At 39.1% G+C, this 17,164-nt stretch overlaps 1 protein-coding gene across 2 annotated transcripts in view; it reads left to right on the top strand.

The window, feature by feature from the left end:
- LOC121507111 (MICOS complex subunit mic25a-like) overlaps positions 1-17,164 on the top strand; it is a 90,148-nt gene that overhangs the window by 54,096 nt on the left and 18,888 nt on the right. For both annotated transcript variants that reach the window (XM_041783275.1, XM_041783276.1), the window contains one exon: positions 9,356-9,491. In XM_041783275.1, coding sequence (XP_041639209.1) covers positions 9,356-9,491 — 136 coding nt within the window. The remainder of the gene's footprint in view (positions 1-9,355; positions 9,492-17,164) is intronic.

The following is a 17,164-nucleotide window of genomic DNA, read 5'->3' as shown; positions in this document are numbered from 1 at the left end:
GCTGTCCTGGTATCACATCATGCTTTGTGAAACTGTGCATGCTTAAACACACAGATCATTATGATAGCAAGAAAAGTGCATAATGGAGATAAAGAGCCTATGATGTGGCCTTCACTGCCACTGTTGTTTTAATATTTAGCAGTAAAAATCTCAATAATTAGCTACAATAACAACTTAAAGGGTCATGTTCTGAAAATAATGTGCTAGTCTTCTGCAGCACAGCCGGGCCAGAAAGTTTACACCGGTATAAGATCAGTACTCTACATCAGCTGATACCCAGCGCTCTGGTATCTGAATCTGTATCAGAAAGGAAGAAATGGTATTGGCACATCTCTTGTCCTGTTGTGTCTTTGTAGTTAAGGCAAGCACTGGTAGTCATCACCCAACATCGTCTAAAAGGTCATGTAGGCCTCTGGGTAGGGCTGCAAAATTTTGGACACAATGATAATCTCAAATATTTGACATTTAGGTCACAATTAACGATCACAGTTGTTTATTAATTCTAAGGAGGTTTTTTTGTTTGTGTTAATTTTGAAAATATATCGTAATATGTTTTTGCTTTTGGCCGCAAACAGTTCTTCACAAGGTAGCTCACAGTCTTGCAGTTGTCCTGTCGCACACCTGCCCACCCTGTCCCTCTCTTTTCATCAGCTGCTGAGTGTAAGAACAGGAAGATCCGCCCACTTTCCATCTTGACAGCCATGCCATTCAACATATCAAGGAGGGTGTTTGCCCTAACAGTAGACTTGACTCATGCCCACTTAAGTGGTATGGGCCTGAAAAAGAAACCAAATTCAGTGTGATTTTCTTGCAGTTAAGGGAAGTAGAGCTCATCATAGCATCATGATGCAGATTCGTTAAAAGTCCAGCTTTATCAGGTCAGAGGAGGCATAGAAAAAAGTTTTAAATACTTGTTTTTTGAATGGAGGTTGGATCAATCATTTCTGGTGTATTTCAAGTAATGAGGGAATCAAAACACTGATTTACTTTAGCAACACAATGTCAATTAAATTTGTGGCCCAAGTTAAAATGGTGGGTCTATAATGAATTGTTAGCTGTACTTTTAAGCTGAAAGCTGTGATTAATAAATCATTCAGATAACCACTGATGGAAACTAGTATGCCATTAGCCTGGATAAGGTTTCGCCTGTTTTTCGCTTCAGAAATGTTTTACCTGTGAACCCCAAAGCCTGTTGATACTTGATTGGTCAGGTTATCTTGTCGCCTCAGATCATTCTGGGCCACACAGCAGGTGCTCCTTCTGTTCTTTAACTCTGTCGTCCTTAGTGTGCTGCAGTACTGTAATGCCGTATGGTATAGCTGCCTCACAGTCACTGCAAAATCTGGACTAAGACACTTGATTAAAATCTGTTCAAAGATTGTGGGCCAACCTCTGGACACACTGTTTGAAGCTGCCTATCACAATAACACCATGCGATTGGCTAAGAACACCGACTCCAACCCCAGCCATGTTCTAAACAAAGAATATGTGCTGTTACCATCAGGGCGTCTGTACTCTGTGCCACGCTTTAATAGGGTCAGGTTCAAACAGTCCTTCATACATCAGTCCATCCTAAAGCTAAATAAGGAGCTTAATCCACAAAATCACGCAAAATCAATGAGGTCGTAATTGGGTAGATGTTTTTTTTGTTAATTGTCCTTGTTGAATGTTATATGTATGTCTGTGTATATTGTCCCTTGGATTGTGTATACGACGGAGCTGCTGTTTTAATGCAAAACAAATTTCAGATCTTGCATCTGACAATAAAGTATTATCAAATCAAATCAAATTAAATTTTGAACTACAAATGTATTTCAAATGTAACCAGAACCGATTCTACATTTTTTTATTGGTTCAGTTCAAAGATATATGAGAGCGTGAAAATGATCATTATAATCTGGTCAACCAGGTGGAAAGTTTGGGATATTTGTAAAAACATAATTTCAGAAGGAGCAAGCTGGAGTCACTTTAAGCTCTTACACTCACAAACTATTGTCTCACTTTTGCATTGGTGTATTTTTTACTACATTAATTTACTGGGTGGTGGTTTTCACTAATCTGTGTTTCATGGCTTCCAGTGTAGAGAGACAGATGACTTAAGAAATTGCGTATAAATGTTGTGTGGTCTTGTGCTGCCAGTGAACCCACCATTGAAAACATTAATTATATAACTAAGAACTCTTCATGTAGTCTATTATTATATTAGCACAAATTGCAATGACAACAGCACCAGACAATGAAGCAGCACAAAGGTACAGCTAAAGAGACTCAACATTTATAATACAGTCACATACATAACCTTATTCTGCGAAGCAGTGAAACATATGGCAGATTATTTGTGATGCCGTGTGCCACATGAGAGCCAGACTATAAATGTAAAGATTAGATCATGTGCTTTTATGTTGTCATTTTTTGTGCAGTATGGCTTTGAAAGCTACAGTTTTTTTCAAAGGAAAAAGGAAATTATTTAAAGAATAGAGACTGTACAAATTACATGACATAAAACTGGAATTGAATTTGAGGATGTTACAAAAAAAAGACCAGCGATGTAAGATGATAGCATGCTCCAAAGAGCATGTCTCACCCCACATCACCCACGACTGGAGTGAGTCGTCCAACCGCGAGGTCTCTTGATTGAAAAGTTATCAGTGATGAGATGTCACACGCAAACCCACGCGCACACATTCGCCCCTTATCTTGTTCCCGCACGTCACCTGATTTAATGAAACACTCTCCTTATCCCCTCCCATCTCTCTCTCTTATATTCCCACAAAGTGAGTTTGGTGGGGATCAATCAGCAGTGCGAATTGTTCTCCTACACTCCTATCTCCGTTCAGCTCTTCAGCTGTCACCATGCCGAGATACGGCCTGAGTTCTGTCTGTCTGCAGTCCACGGCTTGTACTTGTTTTTGATTGCTATTCCCATTTGAGATTAAGACTTTTTAAGAGTTTAGTAGAGGTGAGATTAAATTGGGCAAAGTTTCTAGATGTTGTCATATTGTAACATGTATCTTAGGTTTTAAGTGTGCAGCATTTAGCAAAGGTGGCATCAGTGCTTATTATAACCGCTGGAATGATCACGGCTTTCCTCAGATATACCTGAACTAAACTAAACCTGTTGTTGTGATTTTTTTTCAGAATCTGAAAGTAAGATTTCTGCCAGCTGAAATATAATGTTGTGACAGTTATCCTTATGGCACTATCATAAAAGCTTTACAAAGCCTCCAACAATGCAAGATGCACGCTCTGTCATTCCTTTTGATCTCACCCCAGCCATGACATCTTTGATCCTCTCTTCTCCCTGCCGCCACTCAGCGTAATATTAAAAACCAAAAGTACAATGCCATGGCTGCTGCTTAAGAAGAGCCCAAATCCTTGTCATCATACATTAATAAGCACTCACGCACATGCACACGCAAACAACACAGACTCTGACACAGAGAGAATAATAAAATGCTACGCCTTTACGAACTCTCCTTTTTCTTCTTATTGCTTTATTCCCCAACGTCATGGTTTGCAGCCGTGCACAGCTTCAGCTCTCTTCATAAAAACCACTTGCTGCCAAGGTGAGACAAAAAATAATGAGAAACTTTAACGATTTGAGCCTAATCTCTCTCCACCAACTCTGCACATATTTATGCAAAGCGTCGCAGGCTGAGAACCATCGCAGTATTGTTTTGTTTCTCTTCCCTGCAAAAGTTAGCAATCAGACTAGCTGGGGCGGCTAATGTTTTTCTAATAAGAGCTCACCTCTAATTTCAGTCAGACGAGGCAGTTGGTGCAGATTAGCAGAGGCAATTTTCTGCTTCAGATTCCATTATTAAAACACTCCTGCTATCAGAAAGTTTCTCTTGTTGAATTGAAATAAAAGTTTCTTTTTTTTTAATTTGAGCTTGGATTAATACCTTGGGGCTATTGTTATTGTTATCTGCTGCTCCTAGGGACTGAATCAGGATGTGGTCTGGCTACCAGAGTGCTAAATCTGCTGGGAACTGCTTTCATACTGACCAACATGCCAAGCTGTTTGCCCTTTTAAATATTAAAATGTGACTTATACATTAACACCAGCAGTGGCTTTTCATTGTCCCAACTGAGTGACTGTTAGCCAAACATGATGCATGAAGAATGATAACCAGCTGTTGCATGATCCCACACAGCACAACTACGGTGAAGGGATTGTGATGGTTGCTACCGTTTGTCCAGGAAAACTGCATGGGTTATTTAATACGTCACTGTCACATTCTCTCTCTCTCTCTCAGGTTGCATTCACCGGTCTTTTCATGAATATTCTCTCTGCCAGTGATTTATTTAATCCTGCTGCTCTCTCCTCCACTGCACTTCTAAGCACACACACCCAGGCACACACTCATGCTGCACAATACACACACCAGTGCAGAGAGATTTCCTTCATGTGTACAGTTATCTCATGCACACACACTAACACACACCTACAGTGCATTTTCAAAGTGCACACACAAATTCATTGTGTGTATTTGCCAGTGAAGGCAGGGTCTATTGGGCTCATTCATATGTAAAGGATGTATGATTCTGTAATTGCTTTGAGGGGTAGCATGAAGGCAGTATTGAGTGTTCTTATTGTGTATGTGACTGCATACATGAATGTCAGCTGGTCAGCTTCCCAAAATAAACAGGCATGTTAGATGAAGCCAAGCATCTCTGTATCAAATAAAAAATCAATTCTTTAACCTCCTTTCTGTTTATCCACATTATTCCTAGCCCCCAGGATGCCTTGCATGAATTCTGGCTGTGACCTACCATTCCTTCTTTCAAAGTGGTGTTTTCCATATTAGCAAGATGCTAATCCTGATTATTGGAGCAATTCAGAGATTTGAAAAATCTATCAGTGTTGTCTGTTACTCCTCAAAGGGGATGATGTGATTAATCTGCTGCCTTTTACTGTCGAGGAATGAGAGGGCAATATGAAGAAATTGCCATAGATAATGTACACAAGTACAGATGCATCTTAAAAAAACAGAATATCATGTAAAAATTCATTTTTTCCTGTGACATAATTTTGAAAGTTAAACTTCCTTAAATGCTAGATTCATCATTACAAAGTAAAATAAACACCATTCAAACAAGCATTTATAAAACAAAAACATCTACATTGTATGTCTGTTAATTTTACTCACCTCCAGTCCAACCTCCATGATAAATATTTGAATACAAATATTATAGTTAAATGTAATTATCATAATATTTGATTATCATTCATTTATTACTACCTCATAAGTGTTCCGATAGAGGAATTGAAAAAGTTCTGTTGCCTGTTCACTAGCTAGAGCAGGCATCCCATGTCCACAAGCTACAGTCCCCCACACATCAGCCCAAGGTTTTCTTCTTCTTTTTTTTTTTTTTTGTTAAGATTTGTTTTGGGCCTTTTCGTGCCTTTATTGGATAGAGGAGGACAGTGGATAGACTTGGAAACAGGGATGAGAGTGGGGGACAGACATGCAGGGCCTACAAAGGGCCTCAGGCCAGATTTGAACCCAGGCATGGGGCATGCCTTAACCACTCGACTACCAGCGCGCCCTTCAGCCCAAGGTTTGACTCTTGTTCTTGCCTTTTGATCTACCCTGCTCTCTCCTCCTCATTCTGTCTCTCTTTAGCTCCTCTATCAATAATACCATTAAGGACCTAAAGTAAACTGTTAAAAATTGATTTTCTGGGGGCGCACAGATGGCCAAGTGGGTTAAAGTGCGCCCCATGTACGCGGGTGGCCCGGGTTCGAATACAGCCTGTGGGCCTTTGTTGCATGTCTCTCCCCACTCTCTTGTCCCTATTTCCGAGTCCATCCACTGTCCTCCTCTATGTAATAAAGGCACTAAAGGCCCAGAAATAAATCTTTAAAAAAAAAAAAAAGGATTTTCTGGCTTTAGTATTACAAGAAATGCAACTTTGAACTTTTGTTATTACCTTTGCAACTTTTGTGATTTCTTCAATTTGTCCCATTCTGCTTTGTTCCTTCCTACCAAAGTCCCCCTTTTAGGTGGGCTATCAAGGCTGCTTAAGGTGGGACCATTAGCCTTGTGGTTATGTCTGTGTCCATGTACGGATACTGTTGTCCTGGAAGCAGGCGGCCCAGGTTTTTTCTTTTTTTTCTTTTTTTTTTCAAAAAGGTCAAAATGTAAAAGAAAAGTTCAGTGGTGATATGTATATAATCTATATTTTTGACTGGAAATTAAGCATCTAATTGAATTACAAATATTACATGTGATGTCTAAATGCCAAATATTATGTTGGTAGTGAACAGTGTTGCAGTTTGCTGTAAAGCTGTCAACACTAAACTAATAATGTAGTTAGGAAAGTGTATGAAAAGTGGCAGCCATGTTGCTGAAGACAGAGTACATTTTACAAGGGAAAGAGGTTTATATCAATATATGTGTAAGGGTGCTCTACTGTTTTATGTCTGCCATATTTCCAACAGGGTCTTTCATATAAACTCACAAACATCCTATGTGTTGTTCATAGTAAGAGTCTCGACAAAAAATGACCACTGTCCATCCTGAATGGAGGGATGGTGTCTCTCTCCTCTCTTTTTCTCTGTCTTCCTCCTGTGAGTTGAGTTTGCAAATGAGAGCCTGACAGGAAGCATTGCTTTGAATAATAAGTTGTGTATTTGTGTGAATGTATGTGCGTGTGCGTTTACATATCCATATCCCAATCCCTCCAGTTAGGACTTCTGTCACAACAGCAGGTAAATTACTACAAGCAACAGAGCACTCAAGGATTACCCTCATGTAGGATTAGCATTCGCTACCTGTACGCCTGTGTGTGAGTGTGTGTATATGTGTGCATGTGCACATGTGTTTGTGGGTGTGGATGTGACTGTGTGCTTTTGTCTACACACATGTAGCGTATGAGCAAAGGAGATAAAAGAAAAGAGAAAGTTTGACTTTGACTCCTAAGCTGCTTTGTCAATGCATAATTCATCTCTGTGCACAGGCTGCACCTGGAAGCCTTTGAAACTCCCTTCTTTTTCTTTTCAAACTAAAAAATAAAACCTGTAAACAATCTCAAAAGGTTTTCTTCTTTAAAAGAAAAAAAGAAGGTGCCATAAAATGTAATAACACAATACAGAAATTGTATATGGCTTCAGCTTAGCATAAATGCAAGGACCACGCTTTACCTTTTTTGTGTTTACAAATGTCTTTGTATTTATGGATGTTCGGTTTTAATTCGGTATCCCTAGTTGGATGAATGGCTCCTTTGTTGTTTGGTAATTTGATCAACTTTTCCATTTCTTTCTTTTCCATCAATATGCATCAAATTCTGTGATGTTAGAGTTATACTTTGGACCTTACTGAATCAAAAACACAGTCTGGTTGTAAAAATTCATCGTAACAGACACAAATGATAGGCAGAACTTTGACAGTACATACAGTACGTTGCACTTTTTTCCTGACCTAGGCTTTCCTCTCATGCAACTGGCGTTAAATCAGAAGCAAATTTATTATGTGCAAAACAGTGTATGTGATTCTTTCAGTGAAAATATATGATAATAAATATACATTTATCCTAACACATAACTTTGGAATGATCTTTCAATCACAATAAAAAGCTAGGGATGCATGATATTAGATTTTTGCAGATTTCTGGTATGCCAGTATTTCCAAATTCACCTTCACAGATACTGATACAGATGCCAAATCTGATACTGATATGGTAATGTACAGTTCAGACCCTAAGACTTCCGTCTTTAGAATACTTTAAGTTTATGGATAAACAAACAAGTTTTAGGTATGTAGGGTGCAAAGGATTCATTACGGGCCCCTTTTCAGCTCTAGTAATGCGCCCAGAGACCACTGATGATTTTTGGGCCCTTGGGACATCCACAGCATGATCAGGGGCTTGTGGCAACCCTACTACCTGCCCAGATGGTACCATAGGCTGTGCTTACTCACCACATCTGCCCCTGACAGTGTGCACTTTGTTATTTTTCCAACACATTATCTTCCCATGCCCCTGGTAATAAGCAAGGACATCAAGAGCATGACCTGGGTTGTATCAATCCTCTTTCCCACCCAATGGTGCCCTCAGGTGGGCTTGCGATTACACCTTAATTCAGCCTCAGTTTTTTGCACAGACATGCCTTAAAATTCTGCACAGTACTGTAGGTCTTTTGGACTTGTATGAAACTCTACAAATGTAGAAAAGGAGGTTGTCAAAAATGTCTAGAGCACTGTTACCAGGTAGGTTCTCTTTAGGTTAAGTGGATAAGAACATCATGCAGAAAAGGAGAACTGGCTTGCCAGATTACTTGCATATAAAGTCCACGGTAGAAACGGCGGTTAATATTGAAAATCCGAGGCACTTTGATGTAATAAAAACTGAACAGGGATGTCTTTGCATTTTTATCTTCTTTTTGCATTACATTCCACAAATGTATCAGTACAAATGGTCAATATCAAACTCTGATGTAGACTGATAGGGCTGCACCAAACGATTATTTCAATAATCAGTTCATCCAATAATTATTGTTTGCTTTTTTAAATGTCTGTATTAAAAGCAGTAGACAAATATTCCAAAGCTTATAAAATAATTTGAAAGTCTAAATGTCTGCATTTTTAATGTTAAAAGAAAACTACATTTTTATGAATACTGTAACGTTAAAAAAAGTTGACAGGCCATAGATAAATACAAAAAATAAGAAATGATTTACATGTGTAAGGATTTTTTTTTAATTGACCATCTAGGTGTGAAATAAACAGACCTGCACCACTCTATAATTGTGCAGCACAACAAATCTATTAAGAAGTTCATCAACAACACTTTAAATTGTAGATATTTTAAAATTTATTTTATTGATTCATTGTGGCAGCCCTATAGATTAACATTTACAGCCATTACAGAACATTGGTTGTAATATCAACAGAAATTTTCGCATCCATCAAAACTGATAATACTCAGTTACATGCAGTTTGCCATTTGACTGTCTAATTCTGTAAATGTGTACAAGGAAAAGCAAGAGGGAAAACACAAATTCAGATTGTTGTTGTGTTCTGGTTTTTTTTCCCTGTAAAAGAGATTGTAAACTCAATGGGAATATTCCAGGTTAGATAAAGGAAAAAGCAACAATAATGCTAATCAGTCAATCATTTTGTGTTTCCTTAGTAATGTACTGAATGGCTCAAGAAGTATGTCTTTAACAAGAGGCAGAACCTCCTTAAATATTGATACAGCAGAGGCTCTGTTTTTAATTTGCCACTCCAGTTTTTTGATAACCAGTGCCAAGAGATTTGAGCACACAGAAAAGCTGAAGACATTCTCAGCTGGCAGTGCTGTGTGTTTTTAATCATGTTGACCCTTCTCTCTCCCCTCTCGTCCTGTGCAGACCTCGGCAGACTGCGTCTGTGTGTACTGAGCTGCAGGCCAAGGTGCTGCAGTGCTACAGAGAAAATCCACAGCAGACCCTGCTCTGCTCCAGCCTGGCCAAACAGTACATGATCTGTGTGCAGCAAGCCAAGAAGGTAGGCAAGGGCTGCAGAATCTATGTGGGTATTTTGGACTTTTTTGGATGGGTTGCTAAAGTAAAAGTTTGTGGGTGTATAAGTCAGTAGTAATATGTGAAGGAGTGTGCGTCACAGGTAACACCACGCTTCTCTACTCTTAATCAATACCTCTACCCATTATTTTTGCCTCTTTGCTCACACCAATCTTGGCCAGAGAGCTTGGAGTAGCTCTCTTTCCTTTAAAGACATTTCTAATTTGCTTCCAGTTTTTAAAGAAGACAGCAGGATAACAGTTAATTAGTGGGACCTGCAGGAAATGTGACAGTAACACTGATAGTGGAACAAAAGTGAAGAGACAAATAATCCTTTCAATCCTTGCACAAAATCAATCCACTTCTGAGAATTGCAATCTACATGTTGGTTTCTTTGACACTTCAAATAGAAAGCTTAATCGATAGGACGTGCATTTTGAGTGGATTTATAAGTGACCGGGCATGCTCTGTGTTTTGGAACTTTCTGATAGGAAGATTACACCGTTATTAGTGTATTAAAATCAGTTTTGGCATTCATCTCTTTGAAATTCAGTCTGCGTTCAGCTGATGCTTTCGCAAATAATGTTCAGACCCTACGCTTATCTACAAAGTGCTTATTTTACCCAATTTCTCCATCAAAAAACAATAATGAACGGGGCAATTTGCACGTTATTATCGTGACAGAACGCACTGATATGGCTCCAAAGCAGATAAAAGGCACGAATCAACAATTGGTGAATTTGGCAGTTTAAACGGTCGATAACAGCAAAGCAAAGGCTCACAATAAAAGCATTCAGTCTTTTTAAACTGGTTCAAAAGATCCATTTGCCAGTGGGGTGGGGCTCTATGGGGAGAAAGCAGTGTATATAAATTTGTACGTGAGCTGGTTTGTTAGTTGTTTTGTGAGCATGTGTTGTATAATTTTAGATTGTGGGCATTAGAGGAAAATGCAGGGAAAAGGCACGCTAGCAAGTGTTTAATTCAGGTTCAGTCAGGCAGAGCAATGAAAAGGTAAATGTAAATACAATTCAAGAAGAAGGTGAAGCGCAAAAGAGTATAAAAGAGGGAGTAAAAGGGAAAATGAACACAAATAAGGAATCAACAGTTTCTATAAATGAACTCACTCTAAACCCTGCACCGTCCTCTGCAGAGGTTCATAAAAGTCTTCACTTGAATCCAGAGTTAAAAAAGGTGGAATTTGCTGATATTTGCCGCACAGCAATAAGGCTGCACAGTTAATCACAATTTGATTGTAGTTATGGTAAAAGCACCCCCAGTACATTCATCACTAAGTTTGAATTGATCACACTAAGAAATCTGAGAAAACAAATGTGTCAATTATGAGAGAAAATTATTGTGCAATGCTTTGTCTTGTGCGGGTTTAAACAAACAAGTAGGGGACCCAAATGCAGATGAAACAAAAGTCCTTTTTAAAACGAAAGGCCTGTAACCTGTTCCAAAGTAATGTCATACTGTAATCACATTACATTCCTCTGTAACACAGTAGTGTAGCGCTTTACTGCTGCTAGCTTAGTAATGACATTTATTGTAAAATAATAATGTCATTACTTCCGACACTGTAAATCCTCCAACTATGTGGAAAATTGGAGCATGAAGAAAGATCACTCACCGATCTACAGTAGGTGATAGACACATTACCGTGAGTCTATGGAGGAGAGAAAGGGAAATGGCGGAGCAATTCAAATAAGGGCATCTTTAGATGCATGGATATATGAATACTACTTTGAATTTGTTTCACAAAAGGACAAGGATGTGACGGTGAAAAATAATATGAGCCCAGGTCAGAAACAGCTCTCGGTCCGCTATGAACTCCATCAAATTTTTCCAAACACCTGCAAAGGCAGCAGCTCAAAGCTAATACCACAAGAGCCGGGGTGAGTCTCAAGGTAACATGGGCTGACATCTATCAAGCAGCCAAAGCTTGATTTTCAACAACAGATAACCACAAAAGCTAAGATAAATAGGCTTGTGAGAGCTCTGTTTTGGTCTGATTTTCTCAACTTTGCTGTCACCTGGTTTTGGTATGAAAGAACAGAAAGGAGAGATCTTGTGTATGTCCTGCTTATTAGAAGAAGGATTTGTGCTAATTGAAGTGTTATGTAGAATTATCAGGAGGCGGTGACTGTCTTAATAGACTTTATTAACACTACTTGACTCAACATGACACATGACAGACATACTCAACAGCTGACTAACTTCTCTGGGAGCACATATACACTAAGTCCTGTCCTTTAACATCGCTGCACACTTTGGTTGAGACATTGCAGCATCCTGTTGTCTTGAATTTTTGCACAGCTCTGATTTTGATACAGTCAAATGGAGCTCAAATTAACCTGTGTCATCTTGTTATATCATTATTGCTGTATTTACAGTATTTTTACATACCACATATTTTCCTTTAAACTGCACAGGCACTCAGCAGGCCAAACTAGTGTGACTTTGTCTGGTATTCCATCTTCCTAAGTTTAATACAATTCCTAATGTTGTTTTTTTTTACTTTGGACCGAGACAATCTTGATCTGAAACATTTTATCGCTGACATCTTCTAAGTGTAACCTTTCTTTAGTGGGATAATCCCACAAAGATGAAATCTTGCTTTTCATGAGCAACCTGTGCTGTTCTTTTGAAGTCGTTTGGATTTTCAGGTTGACCTTAAAGACTTCTGAAGGGTGCTTTATCACACGCTAAAACTTGAAAAGCCTTATAAATGTTCTGAGATTTAAGATTGAAGTGTGTAAATGTAAAGGACCCCATTTATAAATGTCCCGTAAAACTACCTAGTCTATAATACATTATTTTTTCTATCTTTTACTGCTTTATTTCTCTCTTATTCACCCATGTTGCATTGTATCTGCTCACCCTTGGATCTTACATGCTGCTGTCACTGCTGATCCATCTCTTTCTCTCCAGTCCCCATCCTCCATGCATCTCTCTTCCTATATTTAAACCTTGTCCTCTTCCCTTCATTGCACACTTTCTCCATATTATCCAGTGCATTAGCTCTGATCTGCACTGCTAGCCGTGACGCTCTATTAGCTCTTGGTTAGTTTTAGCAAACATATCAGCTACTATCCCTTCCATGTTTATTTGCACACACAGCCTGCTCTCAGACCCACTGCTGTTTTTGTTGAACACAAAAATTCCTCAGGAGGCCCTGTTGGGAGTCTGATGGATGTTTCAGACTGTCATACTGGCAACAGAGCACCACATTTTTTGATCGAATGTGGTAGCAATTTTAAAATTCTGCCACAGTTTTAGTGTTGCTGAAACCTCTACTGAAATTATTTAACCCAGCTTTACTTGTAGCTCAACTGCAATGACTATTTGAATCCAAAGTTCCATAGTATTCTGAAGAGCATCTTCTGCACCACTGGCAGAGATTAGAAAGAGTCATATATGGTGCAGCGAGGGTGGGCAGTGAAAGTAGAAGGGAGTGAAGAAGCCACACAGGAATTTGAGATGGAGGCAGAAGATTGTTGATTGAGTCCAGAAACTTTTAAACTGTGAGGCGAGAAAGAGCTGAAAGTGGGGGCAGAAGGAAAGATGTAAGGGATTGATGCATGCCGATGCTCTTAAAACAATGGGAGGAGAGTGGTGGTGCTTTGGCTTACTCATCAGTTCGGTAAGCAACGCACAGCTTACTTAATAAAATATGATACAGCAAAGGTGTCAGTGTCTTACACAGCTTTCCACATGCACAAAGACCACAGATTTCTCACCAGTCACATGATTTATACAGAATCAATCCCCGCCCACATGCCCATGGTGAATATTACCTGCTGCTCTCTCATATCAACTCACCCCAACTTTTAACACAAGTTTCATAAGGCTGGCAAAAAAGAGTCCACATAGTTTCTGCCATTTTTTCACTCACACATGCAGCTCTCTATGAAAATTTTGGGAGATGTTCAGGAGTAATGTGTATGTGTGATAGAAGTTAAGGTTTTCTGTAAGTCAACATCAAATCAGTTATACGTGTCAGATCAGTGAACACATTTTTATATTCAATGTGATTTTTAATTTCATCGAATATCATCTAAAATGTCATCTAAAAACAGATGGCACTAATCTGGTTTGAAATCCTGCTATTAAGAGGATATAATCGTGAGTTTTGCATACTTTACTACTCTACCATCTCTCTATAACCTGTACCTTCACTCCACGAGCTGTACACCTCCAGGGCTCTGAAGAAAATTGTCAGGAAATTTAGCTATGACCTAATATCAATGTCCATGGTCCACTGGGTCTCAGTATGGATCAAGTTCAAATATCCTTCATTTAAGCAGATTAGATGATTTCTTTATCACCCCTTAACCCTCAGTCCACAAAGCAAGGACTATAACAACATGGTTTGACCTCAACCTGATCGAGCAACCTGAACTGGAATGAGACTGTAAGCCAGGCCTTCTCATCCAAAATCAGTACCTGACCGTATAAATGTTGGACACAAATTTCCTTGAAAACAAATTTTATTGAAAGCCTTCCAAGAAGAAGAGGCTGTTGTATCTTCCATGGGGGAGCAACTCCATATTAAAGTATATGTATTTGAATACAATGTCATTACAGACCCTGTTGGTGGAATGGCCAAATTCTTTTGTCCATATAGCGTACATGATCTGTTCTTTATTTTCTATTTTATTGGAGGTTGTACATTGCCGTCATATTTTTTATATTAAACCACTTTAGTTCCTTGTCAGAGAAGAACTACTTTTTTTTACAGACTCACTATTTTCCTTCTTCCATGTTATTTATTTTGCACCGAAACACCAAGTCAGAATTCCTTGTATGACAAATTTTCTTGGCAATAAAACTCATTCTGACTCTGATTCTTTAAGGGTGTTACTTGACCCAAATATGTATGAAAACAGGCAAAAAGGAATCCCAACTCTTGTTGCAGCCAGCAGTATGAACTCAGTTAGGAAAGACTTTATCAATTTTATCTCAGGGGAAACAGACCATGCCAGAATACTACTGTAATACTCCTAGTACTGTATGTTTAGATTTTTTAGCCTTAACCCATGCAGACTAAAGGCCAACTAACACCCTGCAACACCAAAGTGTTGTCTGCCAACACCTCTAAAAGATTAATAAATTACACAGGGACACAAAATTTAAAAAATACATATTTGAAAGCTTAAACTCTTAACTTTAACTGTACGTAATGGCCTTTGCCCTAAAGTTGTCAACACGTTTAAAAACATCAATAAATAAAATCATCTTTAAAGCTGTCCCTCATCCGCTGAGCCTTCGCTGGCAGGTTCAGGGTCACATCATCATCTGGGTTGTCATCTCATTGTTGATCCAGTTTAAAATACTGCAGTAATCGGCATCTGTGTCACAGATTGTGAATCATGTTAAATTTTGTTGGCCATGTGTCTTAAAAACAATAAGATCATTCAAAATCTGCTGACAGTGCACCTGGTCTTAAAGGTAGAGGCACACCACAATTTTGGTCTTAAAGGTATACGAACGCAAACACTGCATCCGGTCTAAATGGGTCAAATATACCTCTTAAATATGTTAGCCGCACAAGTTAAACATATCATATAATCCAACAGAGTAAACTGTGCTTTCAGACATTTGTCCATGCTACTATTAGCCTTGTAGATTTTGATTTTTTTCTCATGTATCATGGAAATATTTATTCACACTGGGTGAAAACGTGTGTTCTCGAGCGCTACCTTGGAATAGTACCCTGATGACTGAGACTGGGTCAAAATGGGAGCAAAGACGAGTTGAGCTGCCACAGGAGGCTTCCGATCAGTCAGCCTTAATGAAAAGAAATGAGTGGGCAGTCCCAAGACCCCTGTGGACACGCAGGCAGCTGTCCAGTGTTCCCGTCTATAAATGGATCTGACAGAGCCAGCAGCTTGGCAGAGCAGAGCGCTTGGACCAAAGTTTTACAAGGAAAAGTTTCAGTATTGCTGCAGGTGGTTAAGGGTCAACAGGGAGCAATATGCACTGCAGATTTAGTCACAAGAGAGAATGGAGGATCATATTACATTATGAAATACGATATTCACTAGACACCTGAGGGAAATATAATGCTAACTCTGAGACTGTTGATAATTGGAAGCTGAAACACATGCCTGTTTGCTCATTGCAAAAGTGGAAAACAGGGTTTGTTTTTCATGGAGGCAGTAATTTTCTCCTGACAAGTGCTTATATGCAATCTATGAATTGTCATTTTGATGCTTTAAAAATATTAAAAAAGAGGACTTTGGAAAATAAGTCAACAAAATTTCCCGAGACATCAATTTTTGAAGTTGGATTTTTCATTCAACTCCACAGCTTTGTAGAAGTCAACTACACTAACTGGGCCAACACACGTTCCCTCTGTTATACAAAAAAGACCACTTCTCTGCTGCACTGAAGGACAGCGAATAACCCACCAGAATATTTTTGAGATGGACCATAGAAATGAGTGATTTTTTCCAAGTAACAAGCAAAATAAACTGGCTGTTCATGGCAGATAAGACAGCAAGTGAGTTAGAAAAGACATACAATGTCTGGATGCAGTAATTTCTCAGCTTTGTGCAACAATAACAAGACTGCTCAATAGACAGCAAAGCTTCTAGCCTGCATGGTGAAAACCTCCCAACAGCTTAAAAGCTCTGTTCTTTTGTTATCAGTATGTGCTTGTAAGGATTTTCTAAAGCAAGGCATTCTTCGCTGTGATTAAAGGGAGAATGCGCTATTTTTCCCCCTGAAATTAATCTTTGTCTGAAGCTGATACCTTATGGTTCATGCTTTTCATAAATATAGTTATCGCTCTCCCTTTTGTCTCACTCGACATTTATCAAAAACCATCTGTCTGCCTAAAACTCTTCCTTATAGTATTCTGCTGTATTTTAATTCTATTGTCTCTTAAAGAAGTGAAAGCAAAGATGCAGTTTGTATATTTAAAAAGGCATAAGATGCATACTGCCTTGGCTAGGATTGACTTCTCCTAAGCTATTGGAGACTTCTGTGACTTTCCATAAGTTTGTTCACATACACACTACTGTATGCATCCATCAGCCTGCCTGTTTGTCAGTCAATCTGCCGATGAAACCAGCAGCCTGCTTATCTTTCTTTTTCCCTGCTAGTGTCTTGATCTGAACACCACTGGCGTATCTATCTCACTTCTTCTGTTTCCCGCCTTGAAGTGCACCCAACCCACTATCTACAGTGGCACAGCCTTCCTTATATGTCACTCAGAAGTTCTTTTATGTCTTATGATTCACACGCATACACATTTCTTCACATATTCTGCCCTCCGCTATCCAGTAGCTTCAGGATACGGCCTTGCACCTTCTCTCTGCTATCACTCCCGTCTCCCTCTCCCATCAGTGTCTTTAGTTGGGCTATTGTCATGCATATGGGACCTTATGTGTGCTAAGGACGTAGGGTAAATGTCAGCCCATCACCATTTGTTAGGTTTTGTCTCTCTTTGGAGGGTCCTTGACAGCTTCTTATATATCCTCACAAAACTGTCATTGTCATTGGAAGTTTTTGACACTCAGTGTGTGTTTATGTGAGTGTATAAGCCCATAAGAGAGTTTACGAATCCACCCTATACCTCTCATCGTTTACACTTGCTTTCAACCTCCTTCCTAGTGAAACAAAACACAGCCATCCTCAAAGTTACATTCAAGA

The sequence above is a fragment of the Cheilinus undulatus genome, linkage group 3 (genome assembly GCF_018320785.1).
Source record: "Cheilinus undulatus linkage group 3, ASM1832078v1, whole genome shotgun sequence".
Classification (NCBI taxonomy): Eukaryota; Metazoa; Chordata; class Actinopteri; order Labriformes; family Labridae; genus Cheilinus; species Cheilinus undulatus.
Note: the sequence above shows the minus strand (reverse complement) of the source record. Positions and strands in the feature narration are given on the sequence as shown.